An 18008-nucleotide genomic window follows, 5' to 3' on the forward strand; every position below is an offset into this window, starting at 1 on the left:
GTGAAAGCACCGCGCGTCTGTGGGCGGGGAGGAGGACCGATCTGTTCGAGAGGCGGGCGTCGACGATCCAGCACGCGTTACTAAAGCAGCAGCTACATTAGTCATCGACCTTCAGCTGAAATCAAGGAAACCGAATCGCAGTTTGAAGATCTAAACGCATTACTCAGTGCGACCATGTCATGTTTGCCAATTTCCGCTTGCAAAAGTTCCAACCAATCAGCGGTGACGAACAGACGCACCCCGCAGGAGGGGCCGCCGGTCGACACGGATGGAGGCAGGGGGACGTTATGCTCGTCTTAAAGTTGTCCCGACCACAGCAAACAGCTCTGATTGAGCTTACGACCAGAGAAACGGCCCTCAGGGGGTCAACACCAGCGAGACACGAGGAGCGGCTGGCGGCTGAAGGCAGGAGCCGAGCCGAGACCAACCGTGAAACTCGGGGTCAGAATTATTCCGCTAACGAGATGGGTTTTATGAGTGTACTCTAACAGATTGTTGTTTGGTGGTTAGGCTCTTTTTTTCTCTTTTTTTGCTGATTGTTGTTTCGTTGAAGGTTTTTATGACTGGAACCTTTTTTTTGTTGTTGTTTTTTTTTTGCTGACACTGCAGGAATTCACCGCTTTAAAAGGGAAAGGCTGGCGGTATTCAGCTCTGATCTTATCAACAAATCTGATGAAAAAAATTGCTTTCAAATTTATTATTATTATTATTTTGAAGCTGTTCAGTAGTTTCCTAAACAGTCCTGCTCAATGATTTATTTCTGGCCATAAAGTGTCTTTTTTTTTAATTTGTGGCCACGAGATATGAATTAATGCCACATTTAGATTGATTTAACAGAAATGGCTGAGGAATTGAATAGTTTGTGACCACGGGATGACGAGATAAGTTGCATCCTGTGACCATAAAAAGCATGGGAACATTTGATTTTTGTTGCGGCAAAAAAAAAAACCCATTCTTTCCTCTCTCTGTGGCTTCTGTGGGGTTTGGTAGGGATGGAGCTCATCTGGCCAGGGAGAGGAAGACACGCCTAACAGTTAGTTTTTGTCGGGACGTGTTGAGAATCATTGAAACCTGGAAGGCAAGCAGCCTCGCCTTGAACAGTTTTACCCTTGAAAACTGCGTGACGTGCACACCCGCGAGCCGCGGCAGCGCTGCGTGTCGACAACCAAATGATCGTACCTGAGATTTAACGACTTGAGGAGAAGGCGTTGCTACTGACAGCACGGAGCACCAAGTACACATGCGATTACATGACTTTCATAGGTTATTGTTGGTAAATAAAACGTGATCACCGCCTAAAGAAAAGTGACACATGGGATTTCACTTCCAGCACCAAAGCAGTGGGCTAACAGTTGCGTACAGCGGTACGCCGGTAGCTGTGTCCCAGCAAAGAACACATTGTTAGGAGGTCAGTAAGGACAGTCGGGCTTTTATACACACACTGGGCAGGCTGTAACAAAGGCCCGATACACAAAACAGAAATCAAACCAATTTGAAAAGTATTGTGTATAAAAGGATAAAAAAAAACATACATTTTTAAATTATTCAATACAAGTCAAGTCTCTGTAAACAAAATGAAATCCTCAGTCAGCGTGGGGACACTCGTGCCCTCTCACATTCGTTCACGCGGAGTCACTCAGTTTGAGATCAGATCCCCAAAACATGAGGGAAATGAAGCACCGCCCTCGGGAATTAAAGGAGGTTTCCAGTTGTCCCTTTGGTGTCCATGAACAGAAGTTTGCGTCCCGGAACAAAGACTCCATAGGGACCCAACAGTTGTCTCCCCATCCTAGCTGAAACACACAGGTCCCACACTGAAGCCAAAATGGTGGGAGAGGTTTCCACCACCCATCAGGGCCACGTCTCTCAGAGGAAGCAGCTGAAGGTCCTCAAACTCAAACACAGACTCTCGAGGTCCGGAACCCGTCTCCTGTCCAGGCTGGCAGACAGCAAACAGACACATCTGTTATTTACCCGTTCAGCAGCAGACGGAACTTTTCCATGTGAGCACCTTCTCAGCTGGCTACAGCAACACAAGACTGAATGACGACTGTGGCATCAGGTGACCAAAATCTACCACCGAGGTCAGTTTCAGGAACAATACTTGATATTTTGTTGGTGTGAAGGCCAACATTGGAGTTGGACCACTGTTGTTTTCTCAACCTGACTTACTTTAACTGAAATGTAACGTCTGTCACTGACTCTTGACACCCAGAAGACGTTCTGGGGCTCACCAACATTTAGCCAGAGTGTCAGCAGTCCAACCAAAAAACTATGACTATTGCAGGATCGCCAAGGAGCCACCCGCTAACAAGTCTCCCCTCTGTGACACCAGCAGTGTGGCCAATACTTCCTCAAGCTTCTGCAAAGCAGAGCTAAGGAAGGAAGCTCAGACGGTGTTTTACAAACCTCGCAGTCTTTCACTGCCCCGAGGTAACTTTGCTTCCTTGTGTCAGTGAGGAACTTGACGTCTCTGTCCGTGTGGCCCAGCACGTGTCCTGGATGGCAGGAGTAGGTCATCGTCTGGACGGCCGCGCTACTGTGCAGCCGAAGGAAACGCATCTGGACCAGGCTGGCACCTGGATAGAAAAACTGTGGGGGGAAAAATGTGCTAATGTGAGCTGACTGGGAAGGGAAGAGAGAGGGGAAAGGGAGGAGAGGGAGGACAGGAGGCGTGTCTGTCCTTTTCGAAGCAACCGAGTGTTACGGGGATGACAGGTCTCTGTGGGCCAGCTCGCAGTTCAGTGTCAAACAAAAGCCAGTGGGAGTTTAACACTGCATTATTGCAAAAAAAAGCGCTGTGCTCGTGAACCAAGGATTATGAGACCTACCCCTTAAGTTCACACCAGCACCACTCTGAGCATTTTTGATGGTCAGAATTACAAAGTTAACAAGCTGTGGACAAAGAGCACTGCAGCCCCCAGGACTTCCCCATCAGCTCAGCTTCTTCCGGTAGGATGATAATTCCTGTCCTCGGCCACATCTGGGGTCTCGTTTCGCTGCTGGTCAGCAAGCAACATTTTTAAGACGCACAAACGCTTGAATACTCATCAGTGTGGTATTTTCTTCCTTTTTCTTCTCACCGTTTTTATGAGTGTCGTTCGATATGAAATCATGAACTGCACCCTGAAAACCTTGAGGCTTTTCAAAGCGGGTGCTAATACTTGTGTTGTTGCCATGGTGACCGAGGCCCCCTGCAGCTCACAGTAAATACTAACGCACCCTCCAAAGAGCACCCCCCCCCCCCCCGCAAAAACTACAAGGCCCTTCGATCAAAATCTATGGCACACGATGATGTGTATCTTCAGATTCCAGTGCGTTCAGAGTACAGGCGTGAGCCGCCGTTTCTAAACTGTCTTCATTCTACTGCTCTTTGCACTTGGAGGTGGCTTTAATCAGAAAGTACACGTCCTATCACAATGAGAGCAACATGAGCTGGCAGCGGACAAATTTCCCTCGATGTTTTGAGTTTGAATTTGTCTCAGAAGGTTGGAAACGCTGTGAACGCTGAGATCTTTGAGATTTTCCGATATGAATTTTAGGGGCTGGCAGCGAAAGGAGGAGTGGTGTCATGGACTCTTAATGAACGTTTAACACACCAAAAAAAAAACCCACCATCTAAGATCTCAAACTGTCCAAAAACCCTCTGAAACTTAAAGTGCATCACACTTTAAGTTTCCCACCTTGAAGTCTTGAGGCCAGTTTAAAGCTTAAATGGAGTTTCTGGCTGAAAGGATGTTTCAAGTTACAGGGATTCAAATTGGAGTACATTTTGAAGGATTTGTCGATATTTTCCCACCAGATTTTTTTTTTCTCTCTAGGAGCTTTGAGTCAAACACAGTTAAACCTATTAAGTGAATATCTGAGTCTTGTTAAGGCTTGAAAACGATTACAGCTCCCCCTGAAATGTGGTAATTTAATTGTGAGTAGATGGCCTCTTTGTTTTTGTGCAACCTTCTCCTCAGGCTACAGCGCTCTGGTCGCACTGCTCAGCTAAAGCAAGTAGCTCCAGGCTGCACACACACACACACACACACACACACACACACACACACACACACACACACACACACACACACACACACACACACCTCTTATCGTACAGCAGTAACGGTAACACATTAATTGCTTCGCCACCAAGGAAGAATACGTCTTTTTAAGTCTCTGGCTTCGAGTGCTGGCCGTGAAGCTACGAGCGTCTGCAGTCGAAATTGAAAAAACACGCTAAATTATTAGCTCTGCAGGGATTAATGGGTCAATTAACTCATCGTCTTCATTCTCCCAGTTGTGTGTTTGCCTGTCAGTGTTTGACTCTCTTCCACGGTGAGTTGAGCTGAGCTGTCCTCCTCCTCCTCTCCGCTGCTCTACTGCTTTCACAGTTTACAGTGTTGCTGAACTCGTCAAAGTACGAATCGCGCTTACACAAAAACACACATGGATACACACTCAGAGCCAAACAGTGAAGGACAGATCACATAACTGAGCTTTCACATCCGGTAAGCTGTCTGTACTGTAAACAAACACAGATATCTGGCACTTGGTAGCAAAATCTCCATCAACAAGTAGCGGACACAAAACCCCAGTTTTCTTTTTTTTTTTTGTTATTATTGAACACACCATAGAACGGCTGAGTTTATTCATAAAATCACGAAACACACTAAACTACTTTTATTCCTCCCTGCTACAGATTAGTCAGAACCTAGACGGCTCGTCACTCCTCAACTAGAAATTCATGTCAGGTTAAAAAAAAAAAAAAAAGGGGGGGACACGCATTTTGTGCAGGTGAGTTTTGTTTCGTTTTGGACATAAATAGTTGTGGAATGTCTGCTGGGGTCTGAGGCAAACCTGGAAGTGTGCCATCTCTCCCATCATCCAGCTTTTAGCGACTGGATCCACTTGCTTTTGATCCTAATGGATGTCGAGAATGTCTGACGCACCTTAGAAGTTGTAATTCGCCCAAAAGACTATTATGCATTTGAAGCGCTCACAAACAGACATTTTGCCATCCTGCACCACGTCTTTGTGACTCCAGAACCACAGAAAGAGGCGGCAACGTCTATTTAGCTTGAAGTTAACGCTAACGACAACAAAATATCCACGTGCAAATTCTTCAGCCCATCGTCCTGTGACGTACTTGTTCTTCACTTCAACATATTTCAGGCTTTGACACACTTCACACTCAAGGTTCTGTGCTCTCGTAAACAAGCCCAAAGGACTTGAACCGACTGCACCAGCCGATCGCTCCATGCTACCGTTGGCAAGTGGCGAGCTGAATTTGGTGTCACAGTGTGTTTTGGTCCAAATCAGAGTGTTCTGTAATTACTGAGCGATCGGGTGGAAAAAGAAGAGCTGGATTACAGTGAACAACATGCAGGAGAGTTTGAAACCGCTATTTTGCGGGTGTTTTGAGGTAAGCCATTAGTGGTCCTACGCGTCGAGCTGAGTATCGATGGCTGCTTCTCTCTGTGTCCTGGAGTCACAAAGAAGTGACGCAGGGGGAAAAATGCATCTTCATGAGCTCGAGACATCTTCCTGTGAGAAAAATACACTTCTTGGGTGAAGTGTCTCTCCAACCACGTGTACGGGGTTTTTGGCACCTGCGCTCAATCCCCTTCCCTGAATGAGGGAGAGTGATTATTGATTTAGGGACCCAGCAAAAGTTAGACGACATAATCAGAGACCGTAGACCCTGAACTAGCTTACAACTCTGCTCCACCGTTTAGGGAGGAGTGTTGTTAGGCACTGATGCTCCGTCTCGCGGGTAAGGCCTCCATTTCTCCTCCGCCCAGAAACACGTGACAGCTACTTCCTCCTGGCTGATGTGCAGTTGACGTAACTGTGTATGTACAGCAGCCAGAGGATGGCGGGCAGCATCCTTGTAGGTCATTGGTAGGTCTGGTCCACTCGATTAGGAGCTGTGTTTGTTCGTGCAATATTTCAGGTATGCAAATAAATTCAAAATAATTCCTCTCATGTCTGGATACCCATAAAGGACCATTATGTTATTATATTCCAAATACGAGGACAAATTAGCCATGATTGCCTCATATTGCTTTTTTTATCAAATCATTTTAGAGTACACCAGATACATAAAGATGGTCTGTCCTCCATCATTTTATACTTCCTGACTTGCTAAAAAGAAGGAAAAACAGCAAAATTCCCTGTTAGTCTGCACTAGTTTGCACTTTGGGGGATGAAGGCAATCTGGCGTCGCCTGTGACGAGCTCCCTTTTTAGAGGAAGAAAGGGGGAGTCACTGAACTCTTTCTAATATTTCACCTCCGTTCACTGAGCTTCCCCCAAACTGTCTGGAGCCCCCCGGAGAGGCCAGCCACACACTTAAGCTCAAAGGCGTGGAAGAAAGAAAAACGGAGGCACAAAGCAGGAACACATGAAGAGCCGACGCTCCTCTGAACGTCTGTGTGTGCCAACGCAGCGCTGCTGCTCTCACCTCGCTGCCTCCCTGACAGTTGTGCTGTGTCACGTCCAGGAAGCAGAGCTGACTTCATCTGTGAGTTCAGCCTGCTCTGCTTTAGCTTCCTGTGCTGCTCCCATCATCGCTGCATCCTCCCTTCATTGACGCGTCTACATTTGGAGTTCCAGCTTCTATTTCCTTTTTTAATTACTTCTACATTGATAGTACATTGGTCAGAGTTTCACATTAAAATGACACAATAGCTCATTTCCTGAGGCCAGACGGTCCTCATTTAGCCCCCGCCGGCCTTTCAAACGCATCAGTTAGTGGTTAATAAAGCGGAAGGAAGATTTAGCTCATGGCTGAAACTGAAGTGTTCAGCACGGCTCTGTTGATGTTTTTGATCTTGCAAGTGCACTGTAAACAGTGAATGTACATAATATATCACTACAAATACATTTATGATGAAATTGGAGTTACTTTAACACAGAGGGGGTCACCAGATCAGCACCTTTCTGACATAAAACCTACAGGCAAGAGGAGCAGCATCACACACAACTTAGAAGAAATTATTTGGTTCTTAAAGTTACTTAGTGAAAGGTCGAGATCTGTTCAGAGGAACTCAAGACAATAACTGGTTTATCACGCGGGTCGCAGAGAGCACAGAGCACTGGCACAGAGCACTGGCACAGAGCACTGGCACAGAGCGAGGCCACGTTTACCAGTTCACAATGACGACGCATCGTAGCGCAGCTTCGATTTTTTGTTCGAAGAGATTCTCAGACAGGCACTTTAAGAACTGTTTTCCTTTTTGGGTTAATTCACTTGATGTCCATCCACTTCTGCTTCAGACAAGAAAATAGTTACCTGTCTCTCTGTGCATGCAGCTGACTGCTAGTTAGCTTTGCACAATAAATGATGGCAGGTGGGAAGTGCTGGCGAAACTCTGTCAAATGTCAATACGCTTTCCTCCGAAATGGTCATTGCGTGCATTCGTATAACTCGGAGCGTGAAATAACCGTCTAAAAACACCAGACATTATTCTTTTGGGATCCGATATACATGGAAGGACTTTTCCTGATGAGTGCAGTGATTTGATGCGGCGCCTCAAACGTTAGGCCAAAGTCACAAAGGTTTGTGCGGAGACTGGCGCGACTCATCATGGCCGACTTTGTGAGCGAGGATGAGGATGATTCTTAAGGAGCAAACCAAGATTCGGAACCGTGACGTAGGTACGCTGACGTTACACACAGGAGGAACTTAAGGGAGGGAGGGACGCCTACCCGCTCATCCACGACAGTTGAATGCACTCAGCTGAGTAGTCAGCTGCTCTCCTTAATGCACACTTAGAGACTCTTTTGATGCGGCTTTGGGAAAGATGGAGAATACGTGCATTTCCCCGAAAGGTGCCCTGCTCCTTTCAATAACGAGTCATTTTCTAGTACAACCCGGTCCTGATGTGAAACGTAATCAGTTTGGTTATTTTGGTAGTTCCATCCGAACGCACTCACCCACCTGAAAACCCTGCTCCATTCTGCTGAGCCACTGAAAAGAGTCATCAGGAGAGAATTCTTCCATCCAGGCTTTCGTGGGCAACTGGAGACAGAGAAAAGATGTCAGACATTTGCTAATCTGAGTGCAAGAGCTGCTTTCAAATAGCAGACTTGCGAAGGTTAATGAGCCCGGCGTTGGCACGCAGCTCAAAAACGGAACAAAAGTAACTTGTCAACTTCAGTCAAAGATACGCCCTCTTCACACTACCTGGGACAAATTCCTATTATCTTCTGGCGAGCGAATTTGTGTATTCTAGTCGGAGTGTGAAGAGGGTGAAAGATTAAATTGATGAGCACAGGCACAGACACAAGAATTACTCATGGATAAATAACACAAGACGAAAAACTAATTCACTTTGGCTGGATGTAGCACCTCATTTAGGAAACATTGTTCACTTTCTGCCTGAGTTTCACAGCTTTGTGTCAAGGTAAATTAAGAGGGGAGTAAAATCCGAAGGCTCTGAAAATCCACTGAAACAATATGTCTGACATTCGAATGTATTCATTCATCCCGTCATTGTTCCTATTGTGTCTTATCACTATATTTTCAATTTCTTCCGTGTAAAATGTCATAAACCAACTCATGTCCTCAAGTGAGAAGCGTAGGAATGAGTCCTGCTAGTTTTTTTTTTAATGTTGAATATCAAGTTCCCTCATCTCAAACTCAGTTGTTTGTTTGGTTTTTTTTTTGGGGGGGGGGGGGGGGTTAAAGATCAAAAGTAAGGTCTGTGGTTAAGACAAGATTACTAAATTTTCACGTTTTATTCTGTGGAATAAAATATTTCAGTAAATTCCACACATGAACTTTGATGCTGTTGTGAACCTTACAAAAGACAGAGGCTGCCGGCCATTGTGAGCTCGAGGGTCTCATGTTGTCTCAGGAACTTTTGTTTGCCACACGTTCAGAAAACAGTGAAGCAGCCCTCAAGTATTATAAGAGCGACTCCCAAACTACCAACATTTTGCACCGAATACATGATACATTGTTTCTACTTTTCACATCCCAGATTATCTGCATTTGATACTGTGTTTGGGTGAGACCGTCTAAATTTGGACTAAAGGCTCTTTATACATGCATGATATTGTACTTTTATCAAGGACTGTCATTACCTCTGTGCCTGTTTTAGGTCATTCATATCACGTCGCGTCCACATTTCAAATGTACAATTACGCATGCAGCAAACGCACAAGCACTTGATCTTGGAAATGAGAGCCAGGTTGGGAAATAAATGACTGAGTCACAACTATCAGCCCTACTTGCAACCCATCAAGAAAGCGTGCGCAGCTGGACAGCTCATCAACCTGAGCTTCAGCCCATACAAAGGTGCTATTGTGTAGTTTGTGGGCACCGCATTGATCCGGCTGCATTTCTCTCTCCATTGATGTCTTTGTACCTGAGAGTGTTGAGGATGCAGGCAGGTCTGTATGGATGTGGAGGATAAGCTGCAGTAGGCCAGCAGGGCGTCTGCAGGGCTGCCCTGGTTGGGGTCGATGTAATACATCCCTGCAGAGGAACAGAGAGCTGAATGAGATCTGCAGAGTTGAGAGAGTAAGACAGAGGGGAGGAACCGAGTGGCGCTGCAAACACACACACACATCAATTTTCCGGGCTTCGCAAAAGAAATGGCTTACTGGATAGTAAAGGAAATAGAATTCCTGCTTCTGGGAAGTACAGTGTGGAGGTTTACAGGCGCAGCTGAAGCCAAAGTCGTAGCTCCATTAGGCCATTTAACAGGACTACCATCACTGTCCTGGTACATAAGGACAGAGAGTCTATGTATCTTCCAGGGTGCTCCAGTATTCAGTACTTCACTCCATGTAGAACAGTGGACTAAAAGTCAAAGACATTTCAAGAAGAATGGACGATCCCTGAAGATGAGATGTTTATCCCCTCATCTGTTGAGAAAAGTCTTCCCCCTTGACTGTTGGCAGATTGTCCTGTGGGTTAAACACCCCAGCGGAACCTACGGAACATGTGCAGAACACAGAGGCCAGTTGGGGACCTACAGTACCTAAGTATAGAACGCGTCGGGCCCATTTCAATTCCAATCCATCTGCCCAAAATACGATTCTAGTCAGACAAACATATTGTAGCTGGACTAATAGGAAGATCTGACTCGGTCTTCCATGAGGTAGGCCTACTGACTGATGGACACAGCACATCAGGATATAATGAACTGATCTCAGATGAACTGATCACTTCTGCTACACTGCCAAGTAAGCAAGAAACTTTTGCTGTCCTTACGTGGCACTTTTCTCTTTCTTATTAATCAGGGTTTGTCATTGTTAGTTTGTGGTTTGCACACGTAAGCCTGCCGCCCTCGGCTCTTTCCTCACGCTGAATGTATATTGGTTGGCACTCGGATGCAATTTGAGATCCAACCTGATTCATTGACATTCTCAGGTGGGTAAGAGCGGATTTGGTTGCAGGCACACGCTTCATGAATCCTACACACCAGTCACCTACTTCCCCTCCGGTTGCTTTGTATGAAGACAAAGAAAAATAGTAAAAGATTCATGCCAGGAACATAAAGCTGATATGAGTGTGAGGCTTCAGGTTTACAAGGTTAATTCTGGACAGGCAGTACTTTTGAAATGATGGAAGTCACTAGATGGATTTTTGTTGTGAGCTTAGAGAAATGCACACACGCATCAGCAGTGTCAGGACCTTCATCTGTCAATCAGAGTGGGTTTGCAGTCGTGGTTACTGACCACTGGTGTATTCTGGGTGGCAGAGCCAGAGCTCCTGGCAGGTGGAAGCAGGATGCTCCTTACTGCCATCTGGAGGATCCAACAGCAGTCGCAGCTCCAGCTGCAGCGAGTCCAGCAGAGTCTGGATCAAAGAATAGTTGGGCTTGTCTGACACATAGATCAGGTCCTGGATGTGGAGAGAGAATCAGAGGGAATCCAATTGCAAGGCTGTTACATATAAACAACACTTAAATATTTGACTATGAAACACCCTCTTGTGGCTACAATCCCACATTGGAGTAAAATGAGTAAATACTTGCCTTGAGTTGTGTCAGGGTCATGTTGAGTGACGGCCCGGGAGGGCCAGGGACTCCGGGTGGACCCTAAATCATGAGGAAGATGGAGAAATAATTACACGGACCAAAGGAAACATCTGACACGTGCAGTGAAATAGACGTCACGTTTATTTGTAGCTGTGGATGGCGTTGATTCATCCATTCGTCTGGAGGACTGACATGTCAGTTCTATTAAAGGGAACAGGTTTTTTTTTGATGATCTACTGGCTGCATGAGCATCTATTCAATCTGACTGCAGAAAGAGCGAGAGAGAGGGAGACCGACTGCTGGCTGAGTGACATTGACTATTAAAAGAGAGTCAGTAGCACAGCAACACTTTCCCCTCGCCTTGCAGGCTGCAGTTAGATTTATTTTTTTTGTTAAAAAAGGGGATATTAAAATAATAAAACCTCCTCAGAATATTCCAAGCCAACCAACTTCGTCGCTCATCGCTTCATCTCGGTGCGCTTTTTTTAAAAAAAAATGATCACGTGCTTCAGCAGAGGACATCAGCTGATGAGGAGGTACACCACAGGTATGAACAAACTCAGGGTTTCCTGAGATCAGATCTCCAGAAATGTGTTCCTGGGCCAGGTTGAAGGACCACTTCATCAGCTGCTGTGCTTCGTTTAAGTAGAACTACCACAGCGTGTGACCACGGTGTGTCATCACATCTGATCTCGGGGAAAGGCGGAGGGTTTGTTACGGTTGCGTCAAACATCCTGGGTCGTCAGGAACATGTTGATGAACAGACCTGGTGTGTGAGTCTGACTGATAAACGCCGGGAGAGAACTGCTGACTGACTTTGTCACTGACAGCTTCTCATGACAAGTGAGTGGATGCTGAATTAAAACAGGATTAAAAGAAGACGAGACAGACAAAGCAGTCAACCCCAAATTACATCTAATGCCTGAAAGCGAACTTTAGGAGCCGTAAGATGAAACCCTCTCAGGTGCTGTTGACCAGTTTGTATAAATCAGGAAGTACCTTAAAGAAATCACGCAAATTAATTGGATCCTGCAACTTACCGGGAGGCCCCTCCCCCCAGGCACGCCGGGCAGACCTTGGTAACCTTTCAAACCCTGCAGGGGACAAGGGCACGCGATGAACACAGCTCTGCACTTCTCTGCAGTGACACCATTAGCTATCAAATACACTGATAAAGAAATAAAGATTGGGACAAAATCTCATTACATTCTGGCATCAAGCAGAAAAAGGTGACAGCTAAATGATTAAATGTGCTGTCAGCAGAACTGATATGAATGTAAAACTCCTCTGGGGCATTTCCTTCAGATAACGGTGAGTCAGAGCTAAAGTGAATTTGATCCGTCAGGGCAAGAGTGTGTGAGTTGATGATATCATACCTTTAATCCGAATAAACCCTGCAACGGAGGAAAGAACAGGAGACCAGAAGGGCATGATTATGATTTTCCACTAGGAAGTGCATTTATTGACAAAGAGCTCTGAATGCTTTTATCTAGTGCATTAGGAACCCATCACACACGGCTCTGGAGATTTTATAACCTGAGACGCGGTGGCTTGAACGCAATCATAATGTGAATGACTCAAGAGACCTGCAGCTGAAGGAACGATTAGCTGGCTGACAGATAACAGTCGGAGGCTCTTAGAAGACAATAACAATTCCATTACACGTTTGACTTCTGTGCTGCTCTTTGACAGGCTGTAAAAACTAAGATTGAGGAGCTGCTTCGCCAACATCCCCGACAAGGAAACGAGAGATTATAAATGTTCTCTTTTTTTTCTTTTTTTTTGTGGCCAATTTCTTCCAAAATGAAATAAAAAACAAACAAAACAAAAACCCAAAACAAAACAAGCAATTCCACGTAACAGAACAAGACACACAAACACATTATTGTGTGTTTTACTTGCAAACTGAATTACGGATTGATTGAAAATACATATGTTATATTTTGAAAACTTACAGGCAATCCTGGCATCCCTGGCGTGCCCCTCGGCCCCGGTAGACCGATGTGTCCCTACACAAACAAAGAAGGGGAAGAAAAACAAAAACAAAAACAGATCAAAGCAAGAAATATTTCAAGGAAACAAAACCACAATAAGATGAGCAGGTCACACCGAGATCTCAGTCGTATGTACCTGTTCTCCCTTTAGACCAACCGGACCTGGCAAACCAACAGGACCGCGGATACCCTGGAAAAACGAATCGCAAAGCAGAAATGACACAATTATTGTCTTTCCATTGGATTGTCAAGCAAATTTGACACAGATTGTGGATATGTTGCAAAAAAGGAAGTGCACATTGGGTTTTTTTTGCCCATCAACTGGTTTCGAGTGAATAAAACAGGCTACACAACGCTGCCACAGGAGCGCGCAGAGTGGGTTAGTCTAGGCCTCTTCATTGGACGGCGATGTTACTCTCAACTGTTTTCAAATGCGTTCAGTATTTCTTAAATGTCTATGTGCCCTGGTCAAACTAATGACTGGGTGGGTCAAATATTCCGAGAAAGAAAGAGGACGACTGAAAGTTGGTGCACTTTCACAGGAGCCTAAAAGACCCAAGTAAGAAATCTTGGCTTTATCATTGACTGGGAAATAACAACTAACAAGTTCTCAAAAAAGCAAAAAGTATAGAATTCATGTCCACGATATTGCTTGAAAAACAAATTCATTTCCAGGTGAGGTCATTGAAATACTAATATTAACTCATAGTTCTATTCTAAAAAGAAGAAACGTTTGTCTTCTTTTTATACTGTATGCACCAGGTACACGTTTCACATAAAGCTCTTTGAGGTGCGCCTGGGATTGAAATGTGCTGGAGGACTTATGCGGCCTTGCCTTCTCTCCATCCTACCTTCGCGCCATCACTTCCAGGTGGTCCAGGTAAGCCCATGTCTCCTTTGTCACCCTGAGAACACAAAAAAAAACACAGTCAAGCTCCCGCCTCCACCCAGACAAGCACAATAAGACTAAAAGTACCGCTGTCGCTGGGATGATGCAGGCAACAAGTGTGCACCAGGTTTAGCTGTGGGTCGTAGGAACTCATGAGCATGATGAATTCAAAGTTTCTACAAAACTTCTCCTGGAACGATCCAGATGAAATGTTTCTTCATTTAAAAAATGCCTTCAGATATTTTGACAGTGAAATGGATATTTGAGTTTTAAAAAGACTCTTGGTTGCAGGGAAACTGAAAAACCACACAAATGAACCATCCGGCTGAAAAAGAAGTTCGTGTGGTTTGAACAAACTCGGCGCCGTCAGCCTGCCGGAGTGAGTCCTGAATATTAAGCTTCCAGTCTATCTGACACAACTTTATTAATTTTTTTTTTATGTAAAGATTATTTTCGGTCTTTTTATTAGATGGGTACAGTGAAGAAATGACAGGAAGGGGGAGGGAGAGGAGGGATGACATGCAGAATAGGACCCTGGGCTGGAATCAATCCCTGGTTCTCTGCGCGGCCTTGGCCAGTGTGGGATGATGCGCCACCGGGGTGCCCCAAGTTTATTAATTCTTATTTACCTCCAGCCCCTTTTCACCTTGATCGCCTGGCTCTCCACGTAAGCCCGGGATTCCCTTGGTGACAAAGACAGAAGACATTTGTCAGGCGGATATTAACTGACTGACTGTTCAAATGCACCTTAATTGTCAAATCACTCCTGGAGAGTGACAGTAAAGCAGAGGAATGGATGTCAGGGGAGCTAAAAGATTAGCTTACAATGAACCCTGGCCAGCCGGGGAGGCCTGCCCGTCCCGTGTCTCCCTTTTCACCCTGAACGACAAAAGCAGTTTACTGCTGACTCATGGATCACAATTAAACCAGAAGTAGCCTTGGTTCTGACATATCCTACCTTTGGTCCTCTGTCTCCCCTCGTCCCTCTGACGCCAGCCTTCCCTCGTTTCCCCTGCGGAAGAGACGGAAACAAACTCGTGTTTTAGTATAAAATCAAACACATCCCAATATATTCATGAAAATTCAAATTTCAACACAAGCTTCCCTTCATACAATGTTGTAAAAAGTTAATAGCATCATTAAGGGGAATCATTAAGGACCAAGATATGCAACAGTACATTCGTGCATGAAGCAGAAAGCTTTTACCCTCCTCCCAACGTGACCCGTCTTCCCTGGTGAGCCACTTTTGCCATCGTCTCCCTGTGGGGGTGAAATACAAAACTCATTAGTGGAAAAGTTAATTAGTATCTTTTAAACAGATTACAATTTGCATAAGGAGACTTTTAGCAGCTGAAATGCTAATTATGCGTGCACAGTTCAACTTCAAACTGCAAAACTAATTAAAGGATGACAAAATGAAACAGGTTTTTTTCTCTAAAAAAAAAAAACAGGTGAAAAAAGTACACCGAATAAATACAACAGCATCAGTATTGGGAGCAAGGCAGATAAGGAGTTTATTTTTGGGTAATAAAACACTAATTATCCTAATTCCGCCGCAAAAAACTTGAAAAAAATCTATTATTGTCATAATTAAGCGAACACAGGTTTTAAGGAAGTCTAATAAAAAACTTTATTTTCCACCTCCACTCAGCAAAAATGTTCATTAAAAATCAACAGCCAAAAACAACAATGATGAAGGTGTGGCATCAGGTCTCAAAGGTAGAACGCCACCGTATGTTGTTGAACAAAACTCACACCAAAGATGTCGCACTAGTCTGACCTGGTGACTGAACGACTATTCAGCAGGCAGTGTTACACTGTACTGAAGATAATATTATCATATTTATTATTATCATTATTGTTATCATTATATTACTATTTGTGCTGTCAGGTGTTTAAAAAATTTAATCTAATTAACTACAGGATTCGTAATTAATTAATCGAATTAATCACATTTTAATCTCATATCTGCTTCAGGTCCCCAAATAAAGAATTTGAATTTTAGGGCATGACGAAATTGTAGTGCATGACGAATCAAATGAATACACTAAGAAGAGAAGATTTGAAATCCACATTTTTATTGATGATTGAATAAAACCTCAGTCAGGACGTCTTAAGGCGGAGCCTCAAACAGGCGCTCGGACCGGCGACGCACGTGGGAGGTGACGAGCCACCGCCAAGTACGGGTCCTTCAATGGGCCAAGTTTAAAATGCTGGTGTCTGTGTAAGATTCACATTGAATTGCCACTCAAGTGTGCTAGAATTAATCTTGCCTTAATTTGCGGTGTAATTATTTCATCTAATTAATGCGCCAAAGTGACAGCTCACATCATTACATGTACAGGTCGAACATTTCAGGGAATACGTTAGCACATTGTACACTTCCCAGATGTTACTGGACTAAACGGATCAAATTGTGATCGTGGAATGAGCCGTTTTGCTGGAGTTTGGTGACACTCAGGACAGGTCACCAACGCTCTACAGCCTACAACTGAGACAATGCATTCTTTTGCTTTGCCAGCTATAAAAACAGGCAGAAATGCACAGCACCAAAGAACTTTTACTTTTATCCAACTCCAAATGGTTTATAACAGCTACACTCCGTATAAAATGTTAAATCACACAGTTCATTGTACAGAGCCGACAAATCCACATGTGATATCACCTTCTCGCCCTTCATCCCCTGTTTCCCCTCGGGTCCTTGTCTCCCCTGAACTCCCTGCAACGTAATAAATGATTAAAAATCCTGCTGCTTCTAAGACGGAAGGAGCTGCTACACAAATCCTAGGTGAAATACTTACAGGAGTTCCAGTAGGACCAGGGGAGCCCTGGGCTCCGATCTCTCCAGGAGGCCCCTGCAAAAGAGACAGAAGAGGCACAAATCAAGTTTGAGTTGAGGAGGGGACAAGTTCACCTTCAGTTCCAGTAAATACGATCAAGCACATGGTTCTATAGCGGTTTTCACCTCTAACCCTGGCAGAGCTGGAGGACCTCGTACTCCTGGCAATCCCTCCTCCCCCTGCACAGGTAGACCACATAGATGTGCATGTTTGTTCTCAGTAAATGTTTTATATTGAACATAATCAGACATGCACTGAGGTGATATTCTCTGAATCTACTGAAAATAACCTGTTGTCCTGTTGGCCCCGGAGGTCCTGGCTCTCCTTTCAGTCCCTGTGGCCCCGGTTCCCCTTCAGGCCCAAGGTCTCCTTGTGGTCCACCTGGTCCTATTGCACCCTGACAATAATAAATACAAGACATTCGCCTTGACAAGTTACTATGATATTATTTCTGCTTATGTATGGGGTAGAGGAAAAAAGTCTATCTTTATCGTTAGTTTCACTCATGTTTAGTTTTGCAGTCCCAAACCAGCAGACGTGAGTCAGAGGGAGTCTGACTGGTATTGATTATATGCTCCAGCTGAAATTTAGGCCCACAGTCTAGATAACACAGAGGTTTCTAGCCTGATTTTTACTTTGGCCCGAAAAGTAATGATTTTAGTCTGTCATACATAAGACACAAAACCACAAAATGTTTGATAGTTCTGGTTATCAGCAGTTATCACAAGCAAAACTCCTTCATCATGAAAAGGTTTAATGTGTTAATGAGAAGTGTTTCTGAGGCTGTTTATTTGAAGCAACTTGGTGCTGGTTACACCAAATTATAACCAATGGTGATCGGAAACAATGTGAAACATCCTCCATGAGAGGCTGGAAGTTGAGCAGATACCGGCTGCCTTCAGTATAAGACGCTAAACAACGGCTGACGCTTGCATGTCTGCGTAAAGCCATCCAGATATTCCAGTCTGGATGCCACACGGTGCGTGGCCACAGATGCAGACTGTGAGGATGATTTCAGTGCAGCAGAGTGGCAAACAAAAGTCCTGATTCTGGAAGACACTTACAGAGGCTCCCGTCCTTCCATTGTCTCCTCTGACCCCTCGTGCTCCTGACACGCCCTATGAACAGGACAAACACACCTACGGAAGATTACACACTGTCTAATGTTTTGTATAACATGTTAAATAGAATCCAAAGTTCACCTGAGGGCCTGTAGACCCTCCAGGTCCAATATTTCCAGCAGGCCCAGACTCTCCCTGGAGAGACAGACAAATGCATAATAATGTTCTTTTAATTGGACATGT

General features: G+C 44.7%; 1 protein-coding gene across 2 annotated transcripts in view; it reads right to left on the reverse strand.

The window, feature by feature from the left end:
• Window positions 1-855: 855 nt before the first annotated feature.
• The window catches only part of LOC147244290 (uncharacterized), a 120695-nt gene continuing 103542 nt past the window's right edge, over window positions 856-18008 (reverse strand). For both annotated transcript variants that reach the window (XM_086186781.1, XM_086186782.1), the window contains 21 exons: window positions 17907-17960; window positions 17769-17822; window positions 16994-17101; window positions 16830-16883; window positions 16666-16719; window positions 16530-16583; window positions 15071-15124; window positions 14823-14876; window positions 14690-14743; window positions 14494-14547; window positions 13827-13880; window positions 13112-13165; window positions 12937-12990; window positions 12358-12375; window positions 12022-12075; window positions 10985-11041; window positions 10680-10851; window positions 9362-9471; window positions 7930-8010; window positions 2410-2592; window positions 856-1939 (listed from right to left, as the gene is read on the reverse strand). In XM_086186781.1, coding sequence (XP_086042907.1) covers window positions 1790-1939; window positions 2410-2592; window positions 7930-8010; window positions 9362-9471; window positions 10680-10851; window positions 10985-11041; window positions 12022-12075; window positions 12358-12375; window positions 12937-12990; window positions 13112-13165; window positions 13827-13880; window positions 14494-14547; window positions 14690-14743; window positions 14823-14876; window positions 15071-15124; window positions 16530-16583; window positions 16666-16719; window positions 16830-16883; window positions 16994-17101; window positions 17769-17822; window positions 17907-17960 — 1581 coding nt within the window. In that variant the 3' untranslated portion in view covers window positions 856-1789. The remainder of the gene's footprint in view (window positions 1940-2409; window positions 2593-7929; window positions 8011-9361; window positions 9472-10679; window positions 10852-10984; window positions 11042-12021; window positions 12076-12357; window positions 12376-12936; window positions 12991-13111; window positions 13166-13826; window positions 13881-14493; window positions 14548-14689; window positions 14744-14822; window positions 14877-15070; window positions 15125-16529; window positions 16584-16665; window positions 16720-16829; window positions 16884-16993; window positions 17102-17768; window positions 17823-17906; window positions 17961-18008) is intronic.

Source organism: Aulostomus chinensis, chromosome 19, assembly GCF_037954235.1.
Source record: "Aulostomus chinensis isolate RoL2024-O1b breed Wild chromosome 19, RoL_Achi_v1.0, whole genome shotgun sequence".
In the NCBI taxonomy this organism is placed as follows: Eukaryota; Metazoa; Chordata; class Actinopteri; order Syngnathiformes; family Aulostomidae; genus Aulostomus; species Aulostomus chinensis.